The 22,618-nt window shown below is 35.9% G+C and overlaps 1 protein-coding gene across 3 annotated transcripts in view; it reads right to left on the bottom strand.

The window, feature by feature from the left end:
* Nucleotides 1-22,618, bottom strand: part of CCDC152 (coiled-coil domain containing 152) — a 34,357-nt gene that overhangs the window by 6,500 nt on the left and 5,239 nt on the right. For all 3 annotated transcript variants that reach the window (XM_082454543.1, XM_082454541.1, XM_082454542.1), the window contains 4 exons: nt 22,418-22,523; nt 15,397-15,465; nt 4,172-4,236; nt 1,237-1,339 (listed from right to left, as the gene is read on the bottom strand). In XM_082454543.1, coding sequence (XP_082310669.1) covers nt 1,237-1,339; nt 4,172-4,236; nt 15,397-15,465; nt 22,418-22,520 — 340 coding nt within the window. In that variant the 5' untranslated portion in view covers nt 22,521-22,523. The remainder of the gene's footprint in view (nt 1-1,236; nt 1,340-4,171; nt 4,237-15,396; nt 15,466-22,417; nt 22,524-22,618) is intronic.

Consider the following 22,618-nt stretch of genomic DNA (forward strand, 5'->3'; position numbering starts at 1 on the left):
GGTGCAATGTGGTATCTCATTGTGGTTTTAATTTGCATTTCCCTACTAACCAATTATGTTGAACGTGTTTTCATGTGCTTACTTTTCATCCGTATTTCTCTGGGGAAGTGTCCAAATATTTTGCCCATTTCCTTACTGGGTTGTTTGACTTCTTATTATTGAGTTATAAGAGTTCTTCATAGATTTTGGACATAAGTCCTTTATCAGCTATGCATTTGTAAGTATTATCTCCCTGTCTGTGGCCTGTCTTTTCATTTTCTTAACAGCGTTGAAGGACAGAAGTTAATAGTTTCGAGGAAGTTCAATTTAGAACTTTTTTCCTTTATTTTTTGTACTTTCTGTTTCCTTCTAAGAAATTGTGGCTAACTCAGGGTCACAAAGATTACCTTCTATGCTTTCTTCTACTCGTCTTATAGATGTAGGTTTACATTCAGACTTATCCATTTTAAGTTAATTTTTGCATATGGTGTGCATCTAGGCTCATTAAGAAAGTTTTTAATACCTTTATGAAACCAGTTAACTCTCAACATAAGTTCATGAGACTTTGCTGAAGGAAGGATATTTCATTAGTGAAATTATATTCAATATGCTGAGTATATAAATATCAAAGTTAACTATACATTTTATATTAATTTTACAATGATATTAACTATTTCACATTAAATAATGTTAAGTGCAAACTCCATGAGTCCAATTTCTAAATGCTATAATTTTTTTTTTTAAATGATGTCACTGGTATGGCTTACAGAACACTTTCACATTTTTTTAAAAATTAATTAATTAATTAATTAATTAATTTTGGCTGTGTTGGGTCTTCATTTCTGTGCGAGGGCTTTCTCTAGTTGCGGCGAGCAGGGGCCACTCTTCATCGTGGTGCGCGTGCCTCTCACAGTCGCGGCCTCTCTTGTTGCGGAGCACGGGCTCCAGACGCGCAGGCTCAGTAGTTGTGGCTCATGGGCCTAGTTGCTCCGCGGCATGTGGGATCTTCCCAGACCAGGGCTCGAACCCGTGTCCCCTGCATTGGCAGGCAGATTCTCAACCACTGCGCCACCAGGGAAGCCCCTAAATGCTATAATTTATATCACATAAATATATAGAAAGGAACAAAAACTAAATTCGAATGTGTCAAGGCAATGTTTATTCAGAATACTGGCAATTACTGAAAAAAGTTTATATATCTGTGTAAATTGTTTTATGGTATCTTAGAATTCAGTAAATTAAAAATAAAAAACTTACCTTTTTTCTGCATATCTTGATAAAGTTTTGTTATTTCTGTCTTATGTCCCTCCTCTTTGATTTTCATTTCACTCATAAGTTTGGCAATACTATTCTTATATTCCTAAAGATTAAAATATACATTCATCCTTCAATTTGAGTATGTGTAGACAACTTTTGATTAATTAGAAAGATGAAATTTTCAAAGTTTATATTAATTTTTGGTATATAATCATATCTAGAGGGGAAAGATATTGTTCATTGTTTGAATGCTCAGCTTTGAGAAGGACCAATTTCTGGTCCAAGTAGATACAGACCATCTAGAGACAATGATTTTTTATCTTTGCCTCTGAATTCTCATCACTATATTCAGAGCATATCATAGATGCTCAAAATATTTTGTTTAATTGTATGAATAAATGCCATGACAGCATTAAAATATGTGAAAAAAGCGCCAAAGCTCTATTTTAAAGCCAACTTTAGGCACTGTTTGATAGCCTGCGAGCTTACCCTAATGTAGGATGAATCCCTTTGAATGTGGGCTGAATTTCTGTTTCTGAAAATTATATACACATTCCTAATTCCCAGAAGGAGGTTAAGCATTACCTATGGTAAGGGTTAGTTTTATGGGGAGGCTAAAGAAGGATGAATTTGGGGTTTTAGAAGTGCTCAACAGCCTCCTGAGGTTAGTTTCTTAGGTTGTTGAAGCATAGAAGTGATTTACTATGCTAATACGGAGAGTGGTATTGAGAGAGGTGTTGAGAGAGAAATCCTCCAAAGATAAAATTTACAATTTTTCAAGAGGTATGTTTCTACATAAAGAAACCACTCACAGGCAGGAGAAAAGGAAAGCAGGAAGAATAAAAGTGAGGTGGGATAGTAAGAAAGAGACAATGATCAAGGCAAGAGGCCCAGAAAAATCTCTAAACACCGTAAAAGCAGGGACTTTGTTTTTACTCACTGTTGTATTCCTAACTCCTAGTGTATATCCCTTGATATATATATTTTGAATGAATGAGAGTGCAAATAAGAATTAAGTCAGAGGTTCTTAGCCTAGACCCAGTGCATAGCTCCTCTAGATTATCAAAAATTCAAGGGGATATAGTCAGGAGTCCTACTTGGGCTACTTTTTTTTGCCAGGCAACTTGCAGGAATGGCTGAACATATCCAACCATTGCCTTTGATTAAAGCTGGGCAGGTGACTAAAGTGGTGAATCTCATGAACTGCTATTTTTCCTATGTTTGTATCGATTTCTAGATGGGCAACTATAGAGTGCCTTTCATAAACTACTCCTGACTCAGATGGTTGCATTAAGCAGTTGCTGCCCTGGGAAACCACAAGAGACAAATCTATGTATCTTTTCCCCATTGACTTTGCCACCTGAAATGTTGCCATTAATTTGGTAAGACCCAGGATTTTCACTGCAGCCTCGAGGCATAAGGCTATCCTAAATGTCTGGGCTGGGGCCAGGCTGTATCTCATTAGGTTCTTCTCCCCTAGTTTAGCCTGTGCCAGCCCCAAGGAGTCCAATCCTTTCCTCTTTTTAAGAGGACAAAGTTCCAACAAGTTATTCTTGGTTGCCTTCTTTTCATTTGCTTTCTGGGAACTTTAAATTCCAAGGGACAGCTTCTGGTTATATTTTTGTTCTTATAAAACTTAATAATTCTTAACATATTCCATAAATATGGCCGTTAAGTAACTCCTAAGTTTGTTTCTAGGGAGTGGTTCTTCATATGTTTTGGATGTGCCTGGAGGTTTTGTACTAGAGAATTTTCATTGGATTGAGGTAATCTTTAGTTTGCTTTGGACAGCGATTAATAAGTTCAGAATCTTGGATCACGGTGTTTTCTCTGTAATTCCCATCCCTCTGAAAATTCGTAGTATTCTAGATAAAGCAGTATTCTATGACTTGACATTTTAGAAGAAAAAAGAGGCAAAAATTTTCCCCCTTTCGCTCTGTCCCAGTTACACCCTGACTTCACATTTATTGTTGAACTCTAGAGGCAAGATATGAAAATGATGGAAAAATAAAGGAAACAGAGGAAAGGAAAAATAAAGGATGGGATATAATCCAGAGATATTTAAATTATTTCAAAATTGGTGATGAGAAGCTAAATTTTCCAAGAGCACAGTCAGATGCCATTCATTACTCCTGAGTATTACCCAGAAGCCCTGGAAGGGTTACAGAATTAGCCTGTATTTCTTCAAAGGCTCCTCAAGTGAAGAACCAGATTGAAATAGAGATGATCCTTCAAGTTGAAGTTCTAAGCTGGATACAGATCCAAGTTGAGTTTTGGAAATCTTAGGTCTGCCAGAGTTTGACATATTGGCTCTTAGGAGATGAGAAAAAATTAGCATAATAAACTTCCCAAAGGGCAGAGGGTTGGGAACTTACATTTACTGAGGACCTTTTATGTTCTAGGTACTGTGTTTTATGTTCTATAATTGCCATCATGGCACTGTTCTTATAGGAGAGAAGAAAACGTAGCAGAGGGTATGTTGGCCCTTGGGAGAAAATTAATTGGTGATCCACATAAAATGCTCTCTTCATTTAGATGGTACAATAAAATTGCAATAAATTACTCAAATCATAAATATTGAAGACTCATTCACTTTATTATAAAAAAGTTTTAAAGTGCTAATTGAGTATATTCTACAGTAAAAAGTCTATTAACATAATTTTAAAATATATGGCAAAATTATTTCATCCTTTTTTGTTAGAAAGAAAAAGTAATGCAAGTGATATGTTAGTGCATTATAGTCTGTAAAAAGCCAAGGGTCCTCAAAACTTGTATTTTCTAAAAAAAATTTATTTATTAAAAATTCTGGCACTTCCATATATATTTACTCTGAAACTTTTGGCTGTCTTTATTAATGAAAAAAACTTTTTTTTTCTAATTTGGGAAGACAGTGCTCCACAGGGATCTGATTGAATATGAAGACATACAAACTCACCTGTTCATGAGTTTTTAACTTTTCTTTCATAAGATCAGCATTTCTTTTTAGTTGTTCATTTTCACCTGTGTAAAAAACATCAAAGAATATCCTAATATATAAAACTTTTTAATTAATATGGGAATATGTTTAACTTTCAAGTTTCCATTCATGTATGTATTCAACACATGCATACAACATCAATTACACACCAGGCTCTGTGTATGACATTGGGAATGTTGAAACAAAAAAATTATTGCTCCTCAAAGAACTTACAGCCTAGTGGTGAGACAGATGTGTAAATAGTTATGATATGCTATGATAATTGCTCTGTAATGGCAGTGTGTCTGAAATATGGTGGGGAGTTGTGGAAGAAAAGCTTAGGTCAGCTTGAAGTCAGGAAAGGATTTGTAGAAGAGGAACCACTTGAGCTGAGACTTAAATGATAAGTTGGAGGAATGCGTTCCAGATACAGAAAACTGCACAGAAGACTTTGGGCTTGAGTGAATATAGCACATTTGGGAAAATTACAATTCAAATACAGTATTGTTGGCGTGTAAATTTTAAGGAGAATGTGTTAAATAGGTTGGAGATGTAGCCTAATAGGAGGTAGACATATTCTATATGAATAACTTTGAATTTTATTTTGTAGGTTACAGAATCATCAAAGAATTTTGAACAATGAAGTGAAATGATTAGTTACATGTTAAAAAGATTATCCGGCAGTGTAGAGGATGAATGGGGGGGTGGGGGTTGACCCCAGAGGAATGGATATCAGTAACAATAAATCAAATAAGAAATAACAGAAGCCTAAATTAGGTCACTGGCAGTAGGAGACAAAAGGAAAATAAAGATAACTATTTAGATGATAGAATTAACAGGAGGCTTAGTGACTGATTGGATAGCAGAGGCAAAAGAGAAAAGGGAACGTTTGCCTTCTAGGTTTCTGATTTGAGTGGTTGAAAACTGTTCATTGGTTTGGGAAAAATTAAAAGGGGAAGATTTTTAGGAGTGAAGTGATGAATCTAGATCTTTACCACGCCAAATTTGAAATGCTTGAGGTATCCAGGAGAATATTTCTCGTAGGCTGAGAAACATTTAGAGGTGGCCAAAGTAAGACTATCCTATAAAGAAGACTAAGAAGTGTCCAGAGACGCAGGTGAGGGTGTTACTAAGAAAAGAGAGTTTAAGGGGGTTATAATCAATGGCGGTAAATGCAGTAAAAAGATAAAATGAAAGAACTTTGAATCTGAAAACTTAGGGAGATGTTCAATTGTTCTAAGTTGAAGACTAGGTGGAGGTAAGGAAATGGAGATAGTGAGTGCAGACTATTCCCGTGAGATTTGATTGTAAAAGGAAAGAGTGAGGGTAATTGGAGGGAATAAACTCAAAGTCAAGAAAACTTTGTCTTGTTTGTTGAAAAGATGGGAGAGATCTGAGTTGTTTAAGTGCTGAGAAGAATGGCCAATAGAAAGAGGGAAATGAAAGAGAGAAAAGAAGAGACAACTGAAGATGCAACATCCCAGAAGAGAGAGGTGAAGAGAGATGAGAGTTAAACCCATGCGGAGAAATAAACTTTGGATAAGAAGAAGGATTTTCTTTTTTCTAAGCTAATGAGGAAGGAAGTAAGGATATGCCTGTGTATGAATACATTGGAGGAAGTGCAGTGGGAAGAAGGGGTGGTAGATGACAGGAAATGAGCTAGTTTATACCTGACAGCTTTCATTTTTTCTGTGATATAGAAAGTAAAGTAGGTTGAAAGAGAAAGAAACATTTAAAGTTGGGGGCTTAAAGGATGAAAATTTAAAAAGCCAAGATAAATTAAGGGTATAAGTGATACTGGGACTCAAAAATTAAAAGGAGTCTGCAGTGTATGATTTTTCACCAATAGCCTTCAGTAGCTGTAGCATGCAAGTAAAACAGTGTATGGTTGGATTGATCTGTATTTGAGGATTAGTATAGTTTGTATTGCAGAATGGGTGAGGGAAACAAAACTACTGTCAAAAGAGATGAGTGATATCCTAAGCTAGAAAGAAAGGGAGGTTTTATCTTTCAGCAACATTATTAAGAACCACAGTTGTATTTATATAATGCCTTTCCATGTAGAACTTAAATAAGAAAAATGAAATTAATTAAAATGTAGTTGTGCATCTTTAATTTGTCCTACTGTTTCACATCTATCATAATTGACATTTTTGGTATATAACCAAAATGTTTCTCTTGATGAAGGATGATGGAGAAGGAGTGGTGCTTCACAGTTTTCTGTATTCACTCTTGTAAACCTCTAGGTGTTTTTAGGAAAATCAGATATACTTAGATCAGGAAAGAGCCAACCCTGGTATAGTGCATGGTGAGAGTTCAAAATAGAGCCAGGATCTCTACCTGAGCCAGACATTAAAGGTGTTCAGAGCTAAAATTAGGCCAGAAGTAGGATTGGAGCCAGGACTGGAACTGGAAATCAGTGTGAGATAGAGGTCAGGACTTGAGTTCAGTGCCCAACTGGGATCAGTGACAGGGCTGAATGAGACATTAGACCTGGATAACAATAATTCCAAGTTCTGTATTATTCATACTCTGTTTGTCATATTCACAAAGTAACTTGCTGGGATATTGATTGGGATCACTTTGAATCTGTAGAACAAGTTGAAAAGAACTGACATCTTGACAATATTGAATCTTCCTATCCATGAACATGGACTATCTCTTTATTGATTTAGTTCTTCTTTGACTTACTGTATCAAAGTTTTGTAGTTTGTCTTATATATATCTTATACATATTTTGTTAGATTTATACCTAAGTATTTCATTTTGGGAGGTGCTAATGTAAGTAGTATTGTGTTTTTTTTTTAATTTTTATTTTTTAATTAAAAAAATTTATTTGTTTTATTTATTTATTTTTGGCTGTGTTGGGTCTTCGTTGCTGTGCGCGGGCTTTCTCTAGTTGCGGCGAGTGGGGGTTGCTCTTTGTTGTGGTGCGTGGGCTTCTCATTGCAGTGGCTTCTCTTGTTGCAGAGCATGGGCTCTAGGTGTGCAGGCTTCAGCAGTTGTGGCTCAGAGCCTCTAGAGCGCAGGCTCAGTAGTTGCGGTGCACGGGCTTAGTTGCTCCGCGGTATGTGGGATCTTTCCAGACCAGGGCTCGAACCCATGTCCCCTGCGCTGGCAGGCGGATTCTTAACCACTGCACCACCAGGGAAGCCCCAAGTATTGTGTTTTAAATTTCAAATTCCACTTGTTCATTGCTAGTATATAGGAAAACAATTGACTTTTGTATATTAATCTTGTATAGCACAACCTTGCTATAATCACTTAGTTCTAGAAGTTTTTTTGTTGAATATTTTAGATTTTCCATGTAGATAATGATGTCATTTTTGAAAAATGTTTTATTTCTTCCTTCCCAATCTGTATGACTTTTATTTCCTTTTCTTGTCTTAGTGTATTAGCTAGAACTTCCAACACAATGGTGAAAAGGAGTGGTAAGAAAGGGTTTCCTTGCCTTGTTCCTAATCTTAGTGGGAAAGCCTCTAGTGTCTCACCATTCAGTATAAAGAGATTGTACTAACTAGGCAACAAATATCTCTTGTATCTATTGGAATTGCTGAAGTATCCATCACTGAAAAATAAAAGAAAAGGTATTCGATGTTTTCCAATTTATAAAAGCATTCTTGCTTCTTTTAGTAAGTGAAGCAACTGTAAAGGGAAGCTAATCATCTCTATACACCTATCCTATCCACTCACTTCACTGAAGCTATCAATGTTAACAGCCTGGTCTGTATCCCTTCTCTATTTTTCTCCCAGTTTATACAATTATATATAAACATACCACACATTTGTACTGGTTTTATTTGTTTTTAACAGTATAAAATTGTACCATATATATTACTTTGCAAAAAAACTTATTTCTTAAAAATGGACATTCCTTCAAGTCTATAATTTTTCTTTGCATTTTTGTACATACATTTTAATAATTTTACATAAATAGGGTCATATCATACATGCTGAGATACTTTTAGGGAACGCTTCCATTCTCTTTCTTTCTGCCTTCTTCTTCTCCCTCTTTTTTTCCCATTGCCTCCACACCCCTGGTGTAATTGTGTATCCTTCTGTGTTTTTCTCCATGTTCTTAACCTCTGTATCATACATACGCACACACATACACATTTCCATATTTTTATTCATATCTTTTGCCCATTTAAAAATTCTCTTTATCTCTGCTGATCAATTTGTAGAGCTCTCTGTATTGCAGATATAAACTACATTGGTATTTGAAAACACTTTTTCAAATAAATTATTGGCTTTTTGACTTCTGTGTGACAAATAACATGCAAAGTTCTTTTTACATTGTTGTCTGTGCTTTTGTTGCATTGATGTTAAGAAAGTCTGCTGGTCTTTTTTTTCTTTATATAGTATCTGAGGTTCCCAGATTGGTTAAGATGATATCCCTCAGCTCCAGGTTGTACATTTTTCCTGGATTTTCTTTTAAGTTTTTATTGTTGTTTTCACACTAAAGTTTTTTTTTAATCCATCTGGAATTTATTTTTGATGTGGTGGGAAAGCTTTCCAGATGGTAAGCTAGTTAGGCCAGTACCATACTTTAAAATGCCCTTCTTTTTCCACTAAACTGAAATACTCCTTGTGTCATATATTACACTAGCAAATATTGGGGTCTATTTCTAGAATCTATTTCATTCTTTCCACGTATGTATTTTTCACAATTATGTTGAAAGAAGTATTTCTACACTTTTCAAACTACTTTTAATTTAAGCAATACTTTTTTCTTAAGAAGTAGCTGATCATGGATTAGCCTACTTTCTCAGATAATTCTCTTATAAAATAGCACTAAATATGTGCTATTGCCCCTTTTTAAACATTCTGATCAATGATCAGTTTTGACTAAATCATTTTGTTTAGTACAATTTTGTATAGTAAAGTTGCACTGTACATAACAATGTCTTCCTTAAAACTTACCCTGTTAGAGTATAAGGTCCTAAATAAATTCAAGTTATTCAGACTCAGTTTAGATAGGAAAAAAGCAATATTAAGTTGTAAGAAATTATCTAGAGAAAACTGGCAAAAATAAGTTTAAATTCTACTGAATTTGGACGTGCTCCATATTTGCAGCTGATTTCATGTGTCTCTCTCTTTTCTCTTTTGTTACCGCCCATGTGTTTAAATTCCTGAAATTCAATTGATCTGGGACTGGTTATATGGTGATAATTCTCCTCTAATGGAGAAAAATCTCCAAGTCTTTTTTTTCTTTTTGCCCTGGTATTAGTAGTCACTGGTCATAAATCAAAAGGCATAATGTCACCATCTTTCGTATAATGAGTTACTGAAGTTTCTTTCCTAAACCAGTATATAGAATAATATACAATAATATAAGAAATATTCCTATCATTTGATATATTGTGATGAATCATACTCTCTTTCTATGTTCATATCCTGAACTCCAAACACGTATTACTTCAAAGATAGGATGAATTCATTCTTTGAGGTATAAAGACTAAAGTTGAGGAGTAGAGGATAGGGTAATCAAGCAACAAGAAAAAAAAGTCCATAGTATAAAGGGCTGCCAACACTCATGCATAACCTGCATGATGGGCCCTTGCCTCTCTCCACCCTGATAGACAGCATATCAGATGCAATTCACTTAATATTGTTTCATGACTTTCCTTCTTGGTGTCAGGTTAGCAGTAATAAAAGGAAGAGCTTCTTTGGTCCTTGACAATGAGAACATCTCAGAAAATATATTTAACTTGATCATCCAATCACTCATGAGAATGAGAGGCTCACGTTTTCCCTTAAGCTATGAAATTCCAATGGTATTGCCATAAAAGGTTTAATACCTTGGTAAGAGGGACCAACCACTATGTCATGTATAACTGGTAGGATGTTAGGAGGGAATAGACAGGCCAACATAAATAACAAAATCTAAAAAGTAGTGACAAACAGATGAAGTGTTCTAAACTAATAGTCTCCAAACTCTTATAATTGTATGCCCTCTTAATAAAAATAACGAGCATGGGCTTCCCTGGTGGCGCAGTGGTTAAGAATCTGCCTGCCAATGCAGGGCACACGGGTTCGAGCCCTGGTCCAGGAAGATCCCACATACCGCGGAGCAACTAAGCCCATGTACCACAACTACTGAGCCTATGCTCTAGAGCCCGCGAGCCACAACTACTGAACCTGTGTGCCACAACTACTGAAGCCTGCTTGCCTAGAGCCTGTGCTCTGCAGCAAGAGAAGCCACTGCAATAAGAAGCTCGTGCACTGCAACAAAGTGTAGCCCTGCTCGCCACAACTAGAGAAAGCCCGCGTGCAGCAACGAAGACCCAATGCAGCCAAAAAAAATAAATAAATAATAATAAATAAAATTTATAAAAAAAAAAGAGCGTTACATCCCAATTCATGTTTAGTTATTTATAAATTATATATATGTGTATATATATACTATTTTCTAACTGTATATAATTCTTAAAACATAAAATAGAAGTAAAAAAGGTGAACTAAAGAGGAAAAATGTTAATTTATTCTAATATTATTTAAAGTACTGTTATAAAACTTTAAAATTATTGAATCATTATTATTGTTTACATTTTAGTGAAACAATGGAACTGAAAATGCGTCAACAGTTTTTACAATGTTGATTTAACTCTTCAAAGTCTGGTTTTAATATTCAGATTGTTTTGATACTTGGTTTTAATGGAACAAACTCATCACTGGCTGCACTTACTAAATCACAATACAGTCATCCCTGAGTATCCTTGGGGGATTGGTTCCAGGACTCCCTGTGGGTACCAAAATTCATGGATACTCAAATCTCTTATATAAAATGGCATAATATTTGCATATAACCTATGCATATCCTTCTGTGTATTTTTTATCTCTAGATTACTTATAATGCCTAATACAATGTAAATGCTATGTAAATAATTATAAATACAATGTAAATGCTATGTAAATAGCTACTAGCCCTTGGCAAATTCAAGTTTTGCTTTTTGGAACTTTCTGAATTTTTTTTTCAAGTATTTTCTATCTAGGTTGGTTGAACCCATGGATGCAGGGCCTGCAGAGATGGAGGAACTACTGTATTCGTTTTACAATCCCAAACACCAATTATGCAAAAGTGATTGTTTTTGAAATTTTGTCAAAATCCATCTTCTTTGGTGTTAATTGTTTTTATAAGCCTCTCTAAAGATTTTTAAAAACAAAAAACCAAACAAACATTTAACGAAAGGGTTCAAAATCACTGAGAATCATTGAAAAATTTTTATTGAATTTAGCATTTCTATGCCAAATTTAATATGCAGGTGAGAATACTTAAAGTTGACACACTTTCGGCTTCCAAATCACTTAATGATAGAACCATTTCCAAATATTCATTTGAAAACAGTCTTGCTATAGATTAATTTTCTCCCAAAGGCAGTTACTTGGCCACCATTGGCTGACATTTCATCAGGTATGATAGATTTTCATAATTTTTAACTTTTTAATATGTCTGATGAACTTGTACAAGGGTAGCAAGTAACAGCTCTGCTACTTTCTTATTCTTGACTTGCGTTTGTGTTATTAGTATTATTGTCAAATGTGTTTTATTTCTTAAAGCAACTGTCTATTTTGAAAGGATTAGTTTGATCATAAGTAGCTAATATAATATATAAACCCTCTTAACCAGGTACATGTAAACCGTACTACATGTCAATACACTGAGACTGGAGAAAAAATAAAGATGCAACTGTTTAGTTTTAGAACTCCCACTCTCCTTGGGAGAAGAGGAATCTTGTGCATTATAAATGATGCATAACTGACATACAGAAAGAGTAAGGAATAATAATAATAAATAAATAAAAATAAAAATAAAATATTCTATTAGTTTCGGGTAAAAAAAAAAAAAAGAAAGAGTAAGGAATAACATTCCACTATTAAATTTTCATCAAATTATTTGCCTTGATTTTTAGATAAAAATAAATGTAAATAGGAATTTCATTGTTTTCTTTCTGCATCTCAATGGATCATCTTTTACACAGCCCATAAGCCCCTACTGAAAAGATTGATGGATGAGAGTAAAGGGAGGTATCGTTTCTCTTACAGTGGTAGAAGAAACTCTTAAGCCTAGAGGGTAATTGATTCACCAGTTCAATAATGCTGTCAAGAAACCATGTCTTTTTAGTTTTTTCTTCCTGCTCTCCTCAAGCTGTCATAATTTTCAAGCTGAAAGCAAAGAGTCTGCAACAATTTCAGGCATTATATGCAGACTTATCAGCAACTAGAAGAAAACATTTTTTTGGAAGAGAGGAAAATTATTCCAGAAGCCCTCTGTTGGAGTTGGGGTGTAATTAGCTTCCACTGAGGCATATGATTGTGTGGATGAAGAATGGATGTCAGAAAAAAAAAAAATCAGGTTTTTATTAAGAAGAGGAAATACTTTCTGGGGAGGCAGACATTTGTAACCACTGTAGCCTAGATAAGCAAATTAACCATACAATCTTGACAATCAAATGGATGAAACAGAAGAAAGACAGGTAGTTCACATCTATCACTTTGCCCAAACCAAGGCCTGTAGAAACACTGGAAAAATGAAATCAATGAATTGCTATTTCTTCCTGAGAGACACCATAGAATATCTATTTTCAGAAATGGGTTATTAAAAAATTTGTACTACCATATCTGTGAAAAGATGGTGCTCTTGACCATTGGTTGATATTTAATTTCCTCTTACAAAGAAATAACATTTAACATATTCATTATTGAATTATAATTGACTTTCTGGGACTTCAAAGTATTTAACATTAATTTCTGATAGATGTTTTATTTGAACAAAATACTGAAAAGCGTTAAATACCATTTGAATCCTGTAAAGGATTTTGAACATACACAGTTTTTAAAAAGTGCAGGTAGGCGTTGTATTTAGTCAGAGAAGGGAAAAGTTGTTTTGAGCCATCAGCATTGAGATGGACAAATGAAAGCGCAAACCAGGTGTGGGATGGGGATCAAATGCTGGGAAAAAATGAGCAGAACGCTAGAACCAAGTAAAGTGAAAATCTAATGGACAAATGGCGATCAGACATCTGCAGGAATTAACCAAAAGAAAAGATATTGGAGATGGTATGGTTCCCTATCTGTCACCCTTCTTGATCTCCAGAACAGCTTTAGTGATGTATTAATATGGAAATGAGTCCTTTATGTACTGCAGATGCTGTTTGACAATGTAAGTGTGAAGTATTCTTATACAATTTCTATATTTGTTTCATCAACAGTTGAGGAAATATTTTAAGGGAAAGCAATGGGGAAAAAGTAAGAACTAATAATAATTCTTAAAAATAGATACATCTCAATTAGAATATTATAACAACTACAAGGAATAACACATCAAATCAAATAAATAGCATATAAGATCACCACTGTATCTCACCTACATATGTAAAGTTGTTTCTTTGTGATAAAAGCAGAGGACTAAGATGAAAAATTCCTGTTTGATGTGAGTTTTATGTTGGAAGAGACCTTGGAGGCAATTTAGTCTAAACTCCAATATAGCAGAGGAAAGTCCCACTAACACTGCACTGTAGCTAAATCAGAACAGGACAAAACACTAGGTTGCTTCATTTTGTAAATGGTAGGCCTATTGATTGGGTTAGCATGACTAACAAAAATAAGATAAGCTGAATGTGTTGGCTTCATTTACACAAACATAGCCTTAGCTTATGACAAAAATTAAAATGTAAACTAAACTATCACTGAAGTTTGAATAGAATACTCATCATGTGATTACTAGTAATACCCATCCTTCAAAACGGAACACAGGGTTATTAGACCAAGAATACTACTGAGAATAAATATACTTCTAACCTTTCAAAAGTAATAGAATTATTATAATCAATTATAAAACCCTGATGTCCTTGTCAGGATATGACTGAATTGTTCTGTTCAGCATGACATTTCTTATTTCACAATAATTTAGGAAGTATTATTAAGTAGTAAGGAGCCCTGCCCTTAGCTGATGAACTTAACAAGACCAGATTAAGAGAAATTTACTGTCAGAGATGTAAAAACTCTCTATTCTTTTTTTTTTTTTAACATCTTTATTGGAGTATAATTGCTTCACAATGGTGTGTTAGTTTCTGCTTCATAACAAAGTGAATCAGCTATACATATACATATATCCCCATATCTCCTCCCTCTTGTGTCTCCCTCCCACCCTCCCTATCTCACCCCTCTAGGTGGTCACAAAGCACCAAGCTGATCTCCCTGTGCTATGCGGCTGCTTCCCACTAGCTATCTATTTTACATTTGGTAGTATATATAAGTCCATGCCACTCTCTCACTTCGTCCCAGCTTACCCTTCCCCCTCCCCACGTCCTCAAGTCCATTCTCTACAAGTCTCCGTCTTTATTCCTGTCCTGCCCCTAGGTTCTTCAGAACCATTTTTTTTTTTTAGATTCCCTATATATGTGTTAGCATATGGTATTTGTTTTTCTCTTTCTGATTTACTTCACTCTGTATGACAGTCTCTAGGTCCATCCACCTCACTGCAAATAACTCAATTTTGTTTCTTTTTATGGCTGAGTAATATTCCATTGTATATATGTGTCACATCTTCTTTATCCACTCATCTGTCAATGGACACTTAGGTTGCTTCCATGTCCTGGCTATTGTAAATAGAGCTGCAATGAACATTGTGGTACATGACTCTTTTTGAATTATGGTTTTCTCAAGGTATATGCCCAGTAGTGGGATTGCTGGGTTGTATGGTAGTTCTATTTTTAGTTTTTTAAGGAACCTCCATACTGTTCTCCATAGTGGCTGTATCAATTTACATTCCCACCAACAGTGCAAAGGGTTCCCTTTTCTCCACACTCTCTCTAGCATTTATTGTTTGTAGATTTTTTGATGATGGCCATTCTGACTGGTGTGAGGTGATACCTCATTGTAGTTTTGATTTGCATTTCTCTAATGATTAGTGATGTTGAGCATTCTTTCATGTGTTTGTTGGCAATCTGTATATCTTCTTTGGAGAAATGTCTATTTAGGTCTTCTGCCCATTTTTGGATTGGGTTGTTTGTTTTTTTGATATTGAGCTGCATGAGTTGCTTGTATATTTTGGAGATTAATTCTTTGTCAGTTACTTCATTTGCAAATATTTCCTCCCATTCTGAGGGCTGTCTTTTCGTTTTGTTTATGAAAACTCTCTATGCTTAAAGGTGCTTAAATATATAATATTTTTTTAGATCTTACTTTTTTTTCTAACTTACCTTTCAAATTATGTTGATATTCAATGGTCTGTTGTAGCCCTTTTATCATATTATGAAGAGTAGCACATTCTAAAACATAAAAGATAAATTTATTTGAATATTATTTGCTTTCATTTTGGAATTATTATCTCAAAGTTGAGATACTTAAAATAATATTTAATTGACAATTATGAGACTTAATAAATCAACCAGATATCTCAAAATAAATTATATAATAAATACTTTTTAATCACTCTTTAAGCACTCTTTAGGTCAAATGCACTCCAGGATTTAGTAATGAGTTTTCTAAGGCACGATAAACCCAGTATAGTAGGGATTCCCCACCATGTGACTTAGTAACATCTGCCCTAGAAGTAAGGCACATTTGGACATGTCTGGAGAACTATGAGGTTTGTATCCAAGTGAATTTTCCATAAAAGAACATTCTAAGGAAAGAGAGTCAAGGAACATTAAGTTCTGTTCAAAAATAGAGAGAGCTGATGAGATGGTGTCATTTGGGAGAAGACAATGCTTTTCTTCCTCACTGTCCTCTAACCTGTCCTCTTTGCCTGAGTCCTAGGGCAAGGGAGTAGCAATAAAAGGAGTAAAAACACAATGTTCTGAGTTACAAGGCATCAGCAACTTTGGTGCCAATGTCTTCTTGCATAATGGGAGATGGAACCTCCTTTGCAAGCATTAGTGCCCTGACACGTGCATATAAGCTTTCAGTATACCCTTGGTTATCACCAGCAACAGCTGATGGAAGCAACAGTGGTGGAAACTTCTGTAACTTTAATCAGTCCACTTGGCTGTAAGCTCCAGGATAGCAGGGACTATTTTCTTTTTTTTTCTATTTCTCCCTAGTACTTAGAACAGTTGTGGTCCATAATAGTCTTTCCATAAATATTTGTTAAGTGATTGATTGATTGACAGGCAATATCATAGTAAGAAAGGAATAAGTGGAGAAACTGTGGTGTGAAAATAATATTGTATTGATATTCAAAGTGCTTTGCAAATATTAAATCATTTAATCCTCTTAACCCTTTGACATTGGTCCTAGTATTTGCCTCATTTTACATATGAGGAAATCGATACGGAGAAGTTTAGCAAATTATCCAAAGTTATAAATAGTAGATGGTAGAGCTACAACATGAACTCCAGCAGTCCAGCACCAAAGTCAATGATTCTAACTACTTTACTACCACCAAGAAGACCAGCGCAAGACCACTTCTTCAGAGTAATTTGAGTAGGTGGGAGGCCCTGGAAAGAGGGCAAGAACAGAGCCAGAGACAGACTCTGTGATAGTTATTGCTATCACATTTTTACTATAAATTTGAGAAACCCAGGTTGTACTAGTTTAAGTTTATAATTATACTAGCTAAATATATAATGATGAAAACTTCATAAAGAATAACAATATTTTTAAAAAGAAAGATTAGGGCAATTTCATTCTTATGTGCTAGGCTTAACAGCTAATAAATATTGAACCTCATGCTCTTTCTTTCTGTTTTAGAGTCCCACGGCCGATATTCAGGCACTATGCATTAGTGTGACACACTGACTAGTTTCCATTTTACTTGGGTATCTGTTTTGATGGTTAAATATTAAATACCACATTTGTGTCTAACAATAAAAATTGTCTAGGTATAATAAAGTACTATTATTGAATGTTTACCCTGCCAGGCATTACACTAAGTACCTTATAAACATCATAATCAGTATTCAAACTGATACTGAGAAGTTGGTATAATTATTGTGATTTTGCAAAGGGAGGAAGTCACCCATAGAGGTCTGGTTACTTAACAAAGATTCCACAGTATATGGAAGGTCTAGTTTTGAACATAGGTTTTTCGCATTTCAAATCCTGTGCTCTTAATTCAGTACTTCCTCAGGAATTGTAGGATATGCTGATGAAACCATGAAATTTGGAATCAGAGGAACCAGATTAGAGTTTTCTTTACTTTGTAGCTATGACACTCTGGGTAAGCTACTATTCTCATATATTAGACTGTTCTGACAAACAAATGAAAAAATATACTTTCTAAAATCACTTACAAATATGCAACATTGTTATTGTTGTTGTTACTATTTCTCTCCTCTCTGTCCCATAAAAATTTGTATATATTGCTTTTCTCCATTGTTCACATTAGATTTTAGTTATTTGTCGTTTCTCCCTCTAGATAGTGAACTCTTTCAGGTAAAGATATTTATTTTGATATTCCTTGCTTCTAAAGTGGTAACTATTTCATAGGTGTTCAATAGTTTTTATATTTATTAACTAAGTGAAAGAACCAGTACTGTGAGGGGAGAATTCAAAACTTCACCTTTCAGTTAGAGGTCCCACACTCAGTCTCCATGTACTTTTTTCAACTACACTAATAGAAATGAAAGTATTTTGTAGAAGTTAAAATCTTTATGCAAGTATAAGGTTCTACTCCTCCGCATTCCCCCTCTACCTTCCCCACCACCAACTCAGACAAAGTTCCCACCGTCCTCCATTTTTTTTCTCTTGCTGTTTCCCAGTAATAGAATGATGGTTAAGTGACAACTGACATTACCTACTTCATGTATGGTACTGTATTAGCTGCTACAATTCAAAATGGAGGCATAGATCCTGCCATCACTTGTCTTTGTGCCTTTAAAAGCATGAATCCAGCATTTATGAAATATGGTACCTCAGTAATCAGCAAATTGAAAACAGATCCCTGAAACTGAAAGTATACTGAATGTTCCCAAAATGTGTATTTTCAAATTTAGAACACAAGGTGGCTCTCTCAACACACTTTTTTTCTTTTTAAAACAAAGGAAACTGGCTCAATAAGGAATTCTTCAAAAGGTATCAATAGAATACCATTCATTATTTTAGAATAATAGCTTTTAATTCTCTTTGCAAATCTTTACCTGCATTATCATTTCTGTTGGACTTTACAGTGTAATTTGAAGTATACTATCTTATCCAATTCTTAAAAACTAGAGCTCAGAATATTAAGCTACTGCTTATACTGTATAATTTAGTAAATCAGTGATTATTTTGAGGTCACATTTAGGCTCTATCATTAACAAGCAATTTGGGCATTAATATCTATTTCATAAAGCAGTTGGAAATATTAAATAATTATGTATGACAAGGTTTTTTTTTTAATAGTATATGATCCTCAATATCAATATTATACCATCTTGAGCTGGCAAAGACATTGTTTATCTGGTATCAGGTGAAGAAAGTAAAATATCAAGATATCATTCTTTATTGCTGAACAAGTCCAATCATTATATGTAGTTTGTTCTTCCTCTCTAAGTGAATTAGTGCACATTTTGCTTTCTAAGATATTCTCACTTGTTCTTTCACTTATACTGCATATTATTCAGCAAAAAGGCCATTAGATTTAGAATAAGTATAACTGGATTTTAAAGAATTATTTGATTATGTTTTTCAAGTAATACATACACATGAAACACAAGTTTAGTGAAAAGTGACTATCTCGCCAATCTCTGCCTCAAAACTAACCAGTTTCCCTCCCCTCAAAGCAACCACTGTTACCTGGACATTGTTTATCTTTCCAGAGATATACAAATATATAGGGGAGAGGGTGTTTGTGTGTGCATTAAGATATATTTTTATAAAAATGATAATATACTGTTGTGTACACTGTTGTTTTCATTTACTGTATGTGGGAGATTATGTTATATCATATAAAGGTACTTCATTTTTTTTATCAGTTACGTAGTATTTCGTTAAATAAATATACCATAATTTATTTAACCAGATATCCACTGATAGATGTCACTCTTGGAAAGGCTTTCTCAGTTCTTAAAAACATAAAATCAAAAACCCCTATATTCTCTTCCAGTTTTTTTAAAATTGTGGCTTCATTTTTTTGACCTTTAATTAACTTTATTTTTTAGAACAGTTTTAGATGTACAGAAAAATTGGGAAGATATTACAGAGAGTTGCCAAATATTCTATACCTGGTCTCCCCTATTATTAACATCTTACTTTAGTACAGTATGTTTGCTATAATTGATGAACCAATGTTGATACACTATTATTAACTAAAATCTATGCTTTATTCTGATTTTCTTAATTTTTTTTTTTTTTATAGCTACTTTATTTATTTATTTATTTATTATTTTTGGCCGTGTTGGGTCTTCAGTTCGTGTGAGGGCTTTCTCTAGTTGCGGCAAGCGGGGGCCACTCTTCATCGCGGTGCGCGGGCCTTTCACTATCGCGGCCCCTCCCGTTGCAGGGCACAAGCTCCAGACGCGCAGGCTCAGTAGTTGTGGCTCACGGACCCAGCTGCTCCGTGGCATGTGGGATCTTCCCAGACCAGGGCTCGAACCCATGTCCCCTGCATTAGCAGGAAGACTCTCAACCACTGCGCCACCAGGGAAGCCCTGATTTTCTTAATTTTTACCTAATGTCTTTTTTCTGTTCTACGATTCCATTCACAATACCACATTACATTTAGATGTCATGTCTTCCTTGGGTCCTCTTTGCTGTGATAGTTTCTCAGAGTTTTCTTGTTTTTGATGACCTTAACAGTTTTGCAGAGTACTGGCCAGGTATTTTGTAGCATGTCCCTCTATGTGAATCTGTCTGATGCTTATCTCATGATTAGATGAGGTTATGGGGGGGGAAGAACATAGAGGTAAAGTGCCATTTTCATCACATCATAGCAAAGATACATACTATCAACATTACACCCAGTTGACCTTGATTACTTGCCTTAGGTCGTGTATGTCAGATTTCTCCACTATATAGTTACTCTCCACCACCTCCCTTTCCATTCTGTATGTTTCCCTACAGTGAAGAAAGTCACTGTACACAGCCCACACCTCATGAGTGGGGTGTTATGATATACTTCCTTGAGGCCAAGTCACTTACATAAGTTATTTGGAATTCTGCAGAGATTTATCTCTTCACCCCATTTATTTATTTATTTAATCATTTATTTATTTTTTTAAATTTTTATTTATTTATTTATTTATTTATTTGGCTGTGTTGGGTCTTCGTTTCTGTGCGAGGGCTTTCTCTAGTTGTGGCGAGCGGGGACCACTCTTCATCGCGGTGCGCGGGCCTCTCACTATCGCGGCCTCTCTTGTTGCGGAGCACAGGCTCCAGATGCGCAGGCTCAGCAATTGTGGCTCACGGGCCTAGTTGCTCCGTGGCATGTGGGATCTTCCCAGACCAGGGCTCGAACCCGTGTCCCCTGCATTGGCAGGCAGATTCTCAACCACTGCGCCACCAGGGAAGCCCTAATCATTTATTTTTATCAGTATGTACTCATGGATATTTATTATATACTTTGAGTTATAATCCAATACTACTTTATTTATTTTGTTGCTCAAATTGTTTCAGCTTTGGTCATTGAGAACTTTTTCACTTGGGTCCTTTATCCCTTTAACACACCCCTATCATTGTGGAGTTTTTTTTCTTTTTGAGCACTTGCTTATTTTCTGTTACTACAAGATGCTTTAGGCTCATCTTATATATTTCTTGCCCCAGTCTTAGAATCAACCATTTCTTCAAGAAGCCCTGGTTCCTTTTATTATAAGACGGTATTAGAAACCAAGATCTTGGTGCTAGGTTCGTTTGTTCCTACTGATTTTATGCCCTCTCAGTTGACGTAGTGAGGAATTATATGTATACAGCTTCTTCTTCTTTTTTCTTTTTCTGATGCCCAACTCTTTATTAGTAAGGACCCTCGGTCTGGCAAAGGGAAGGCTGGGATGGACAGGACTAGCATCTGTCTAGGGGGATCTTCCTGGTTATCAGGTGGCTTCTGCACGCAGGTGTAGAGGAAATACCTTATGGATGAGACCCCCACAGAGGGCAGCACTGTGACTGGCAAGCAGCAGAGGTAGGAGGGGAGCCCTAGGCACAGCTGGGCTCCTGGGACAGCAGGGCTTCCATGCTGGGCACAGACGCACCTTTGGGGAACTTCTCTAACTTCCAGGCAACATCGTTGCAGCACACAGAGCCCAGGTGATGAGCTTGGAATCTGTTGAAAGCAGCGGTTGTCGGCGGGCTAGGGCAAGGCCTTCCACAGGAAGGCGCAAAGCAGGTGCATCTGCGTGCCATTCGTCACACACTTCTGGAAAAGCGTGACCATCTCTGATGAACTTGAGGGAATTCAGGCTCTCTTGGTACTTGGTGTTCTCCTGATGCCTGGAACTGGTTGCGTGGGACGCCCAGCACTACCAGGCCTGGGGCAAAGTTGCCGCTGCAGCTGGTTCATCTGAGTGCAGTCTCAGACCTTTGTGCCGCAGAGCAATGCCGCTTTCTCAATGAGTAGCACCGTGCCAGGCTGGGTGCCCAGGCTCCCAGGCTCCCTGAGGGCTAACGGGTGCACAGAGAAGGTGTAGAGCAAGGAGAGGCAGTGGGGATGGAGGCTGCTGGGAGCTGAGCAGAGCGCGTGGCGTGGACGTCCAAGAAGCGAGGGGAGAGCTTCAGACTAGAACAGCCCATTTTTAACACTAAAATTTTTGACCCATCTGAAATTTCTTCTGGTGTAATTGTGAGGCAGGAATTCAACTGTACTTTTTCCATGTGTTTGAAGACCTGGATTGAGCCTTGGATTTGCCATTTCTTTTTTTTTTTTAAGAGTTTTTTGATGTAGACCATTTTTTTTTAAAGTCTTTATTGAATTTGTTACAATATTGCTTCTGTTTAATGTTTTTGGTTTTTTGGCTGTGAGGCATGTGGGATCTTAGCTCCCCGACCAGGGATTGAACCTGCACCCCCTGCGTTGGAAGGCGAAGTCTTAACCACTGGACCGCCAAATCCAGGGAAGTCCCTGGATTCGCCATTTCTTAGCTGACTGGACTCAGACAGATTACCTTCTTTTGTTCATGTTTCTTCATTACCGAGGTGGAATAGTAATACCAGTCCTATCTGTCTTTCAGGTTTATATTAAGGATAAAATGAAATGATAGTCTGGAAAGTTCTATGTGAATTTAAAATATTTTACAAATGTAAAATCACTGTTACAGCAAAAAGCACACTCATTAGAATTACTATTTCTGTAGGCAGCAAAGAACTAACCTTCTTTAATTGCGACCTCCTTTGTTTGCATTACTTTCAATAAACAGTTAGCTTTTTCCAACTGCATATCCAGTATATTGTTCTTTCCACTGGTTTCTATCATTCTCTATAGAAGAAACAGAATACATATTATCACTAAATCAATGCTGCTATTTTGATTTTTTTTTTTTTTTTACCTAAGGATATGAAGACTAATGAAAA

Source organism: Balaenoptera physalus (assembly GCF_965194825.1).
Source record: "Balaenoptera physalus genome assembly, chromosome: 3".
Lineage (NCBI taxonomy): Eukaryota > Metazoa > Chordata > Mammalia > Artiodactyla > Balaenopteridae > Balaenoptera > Balaenoptera physalus.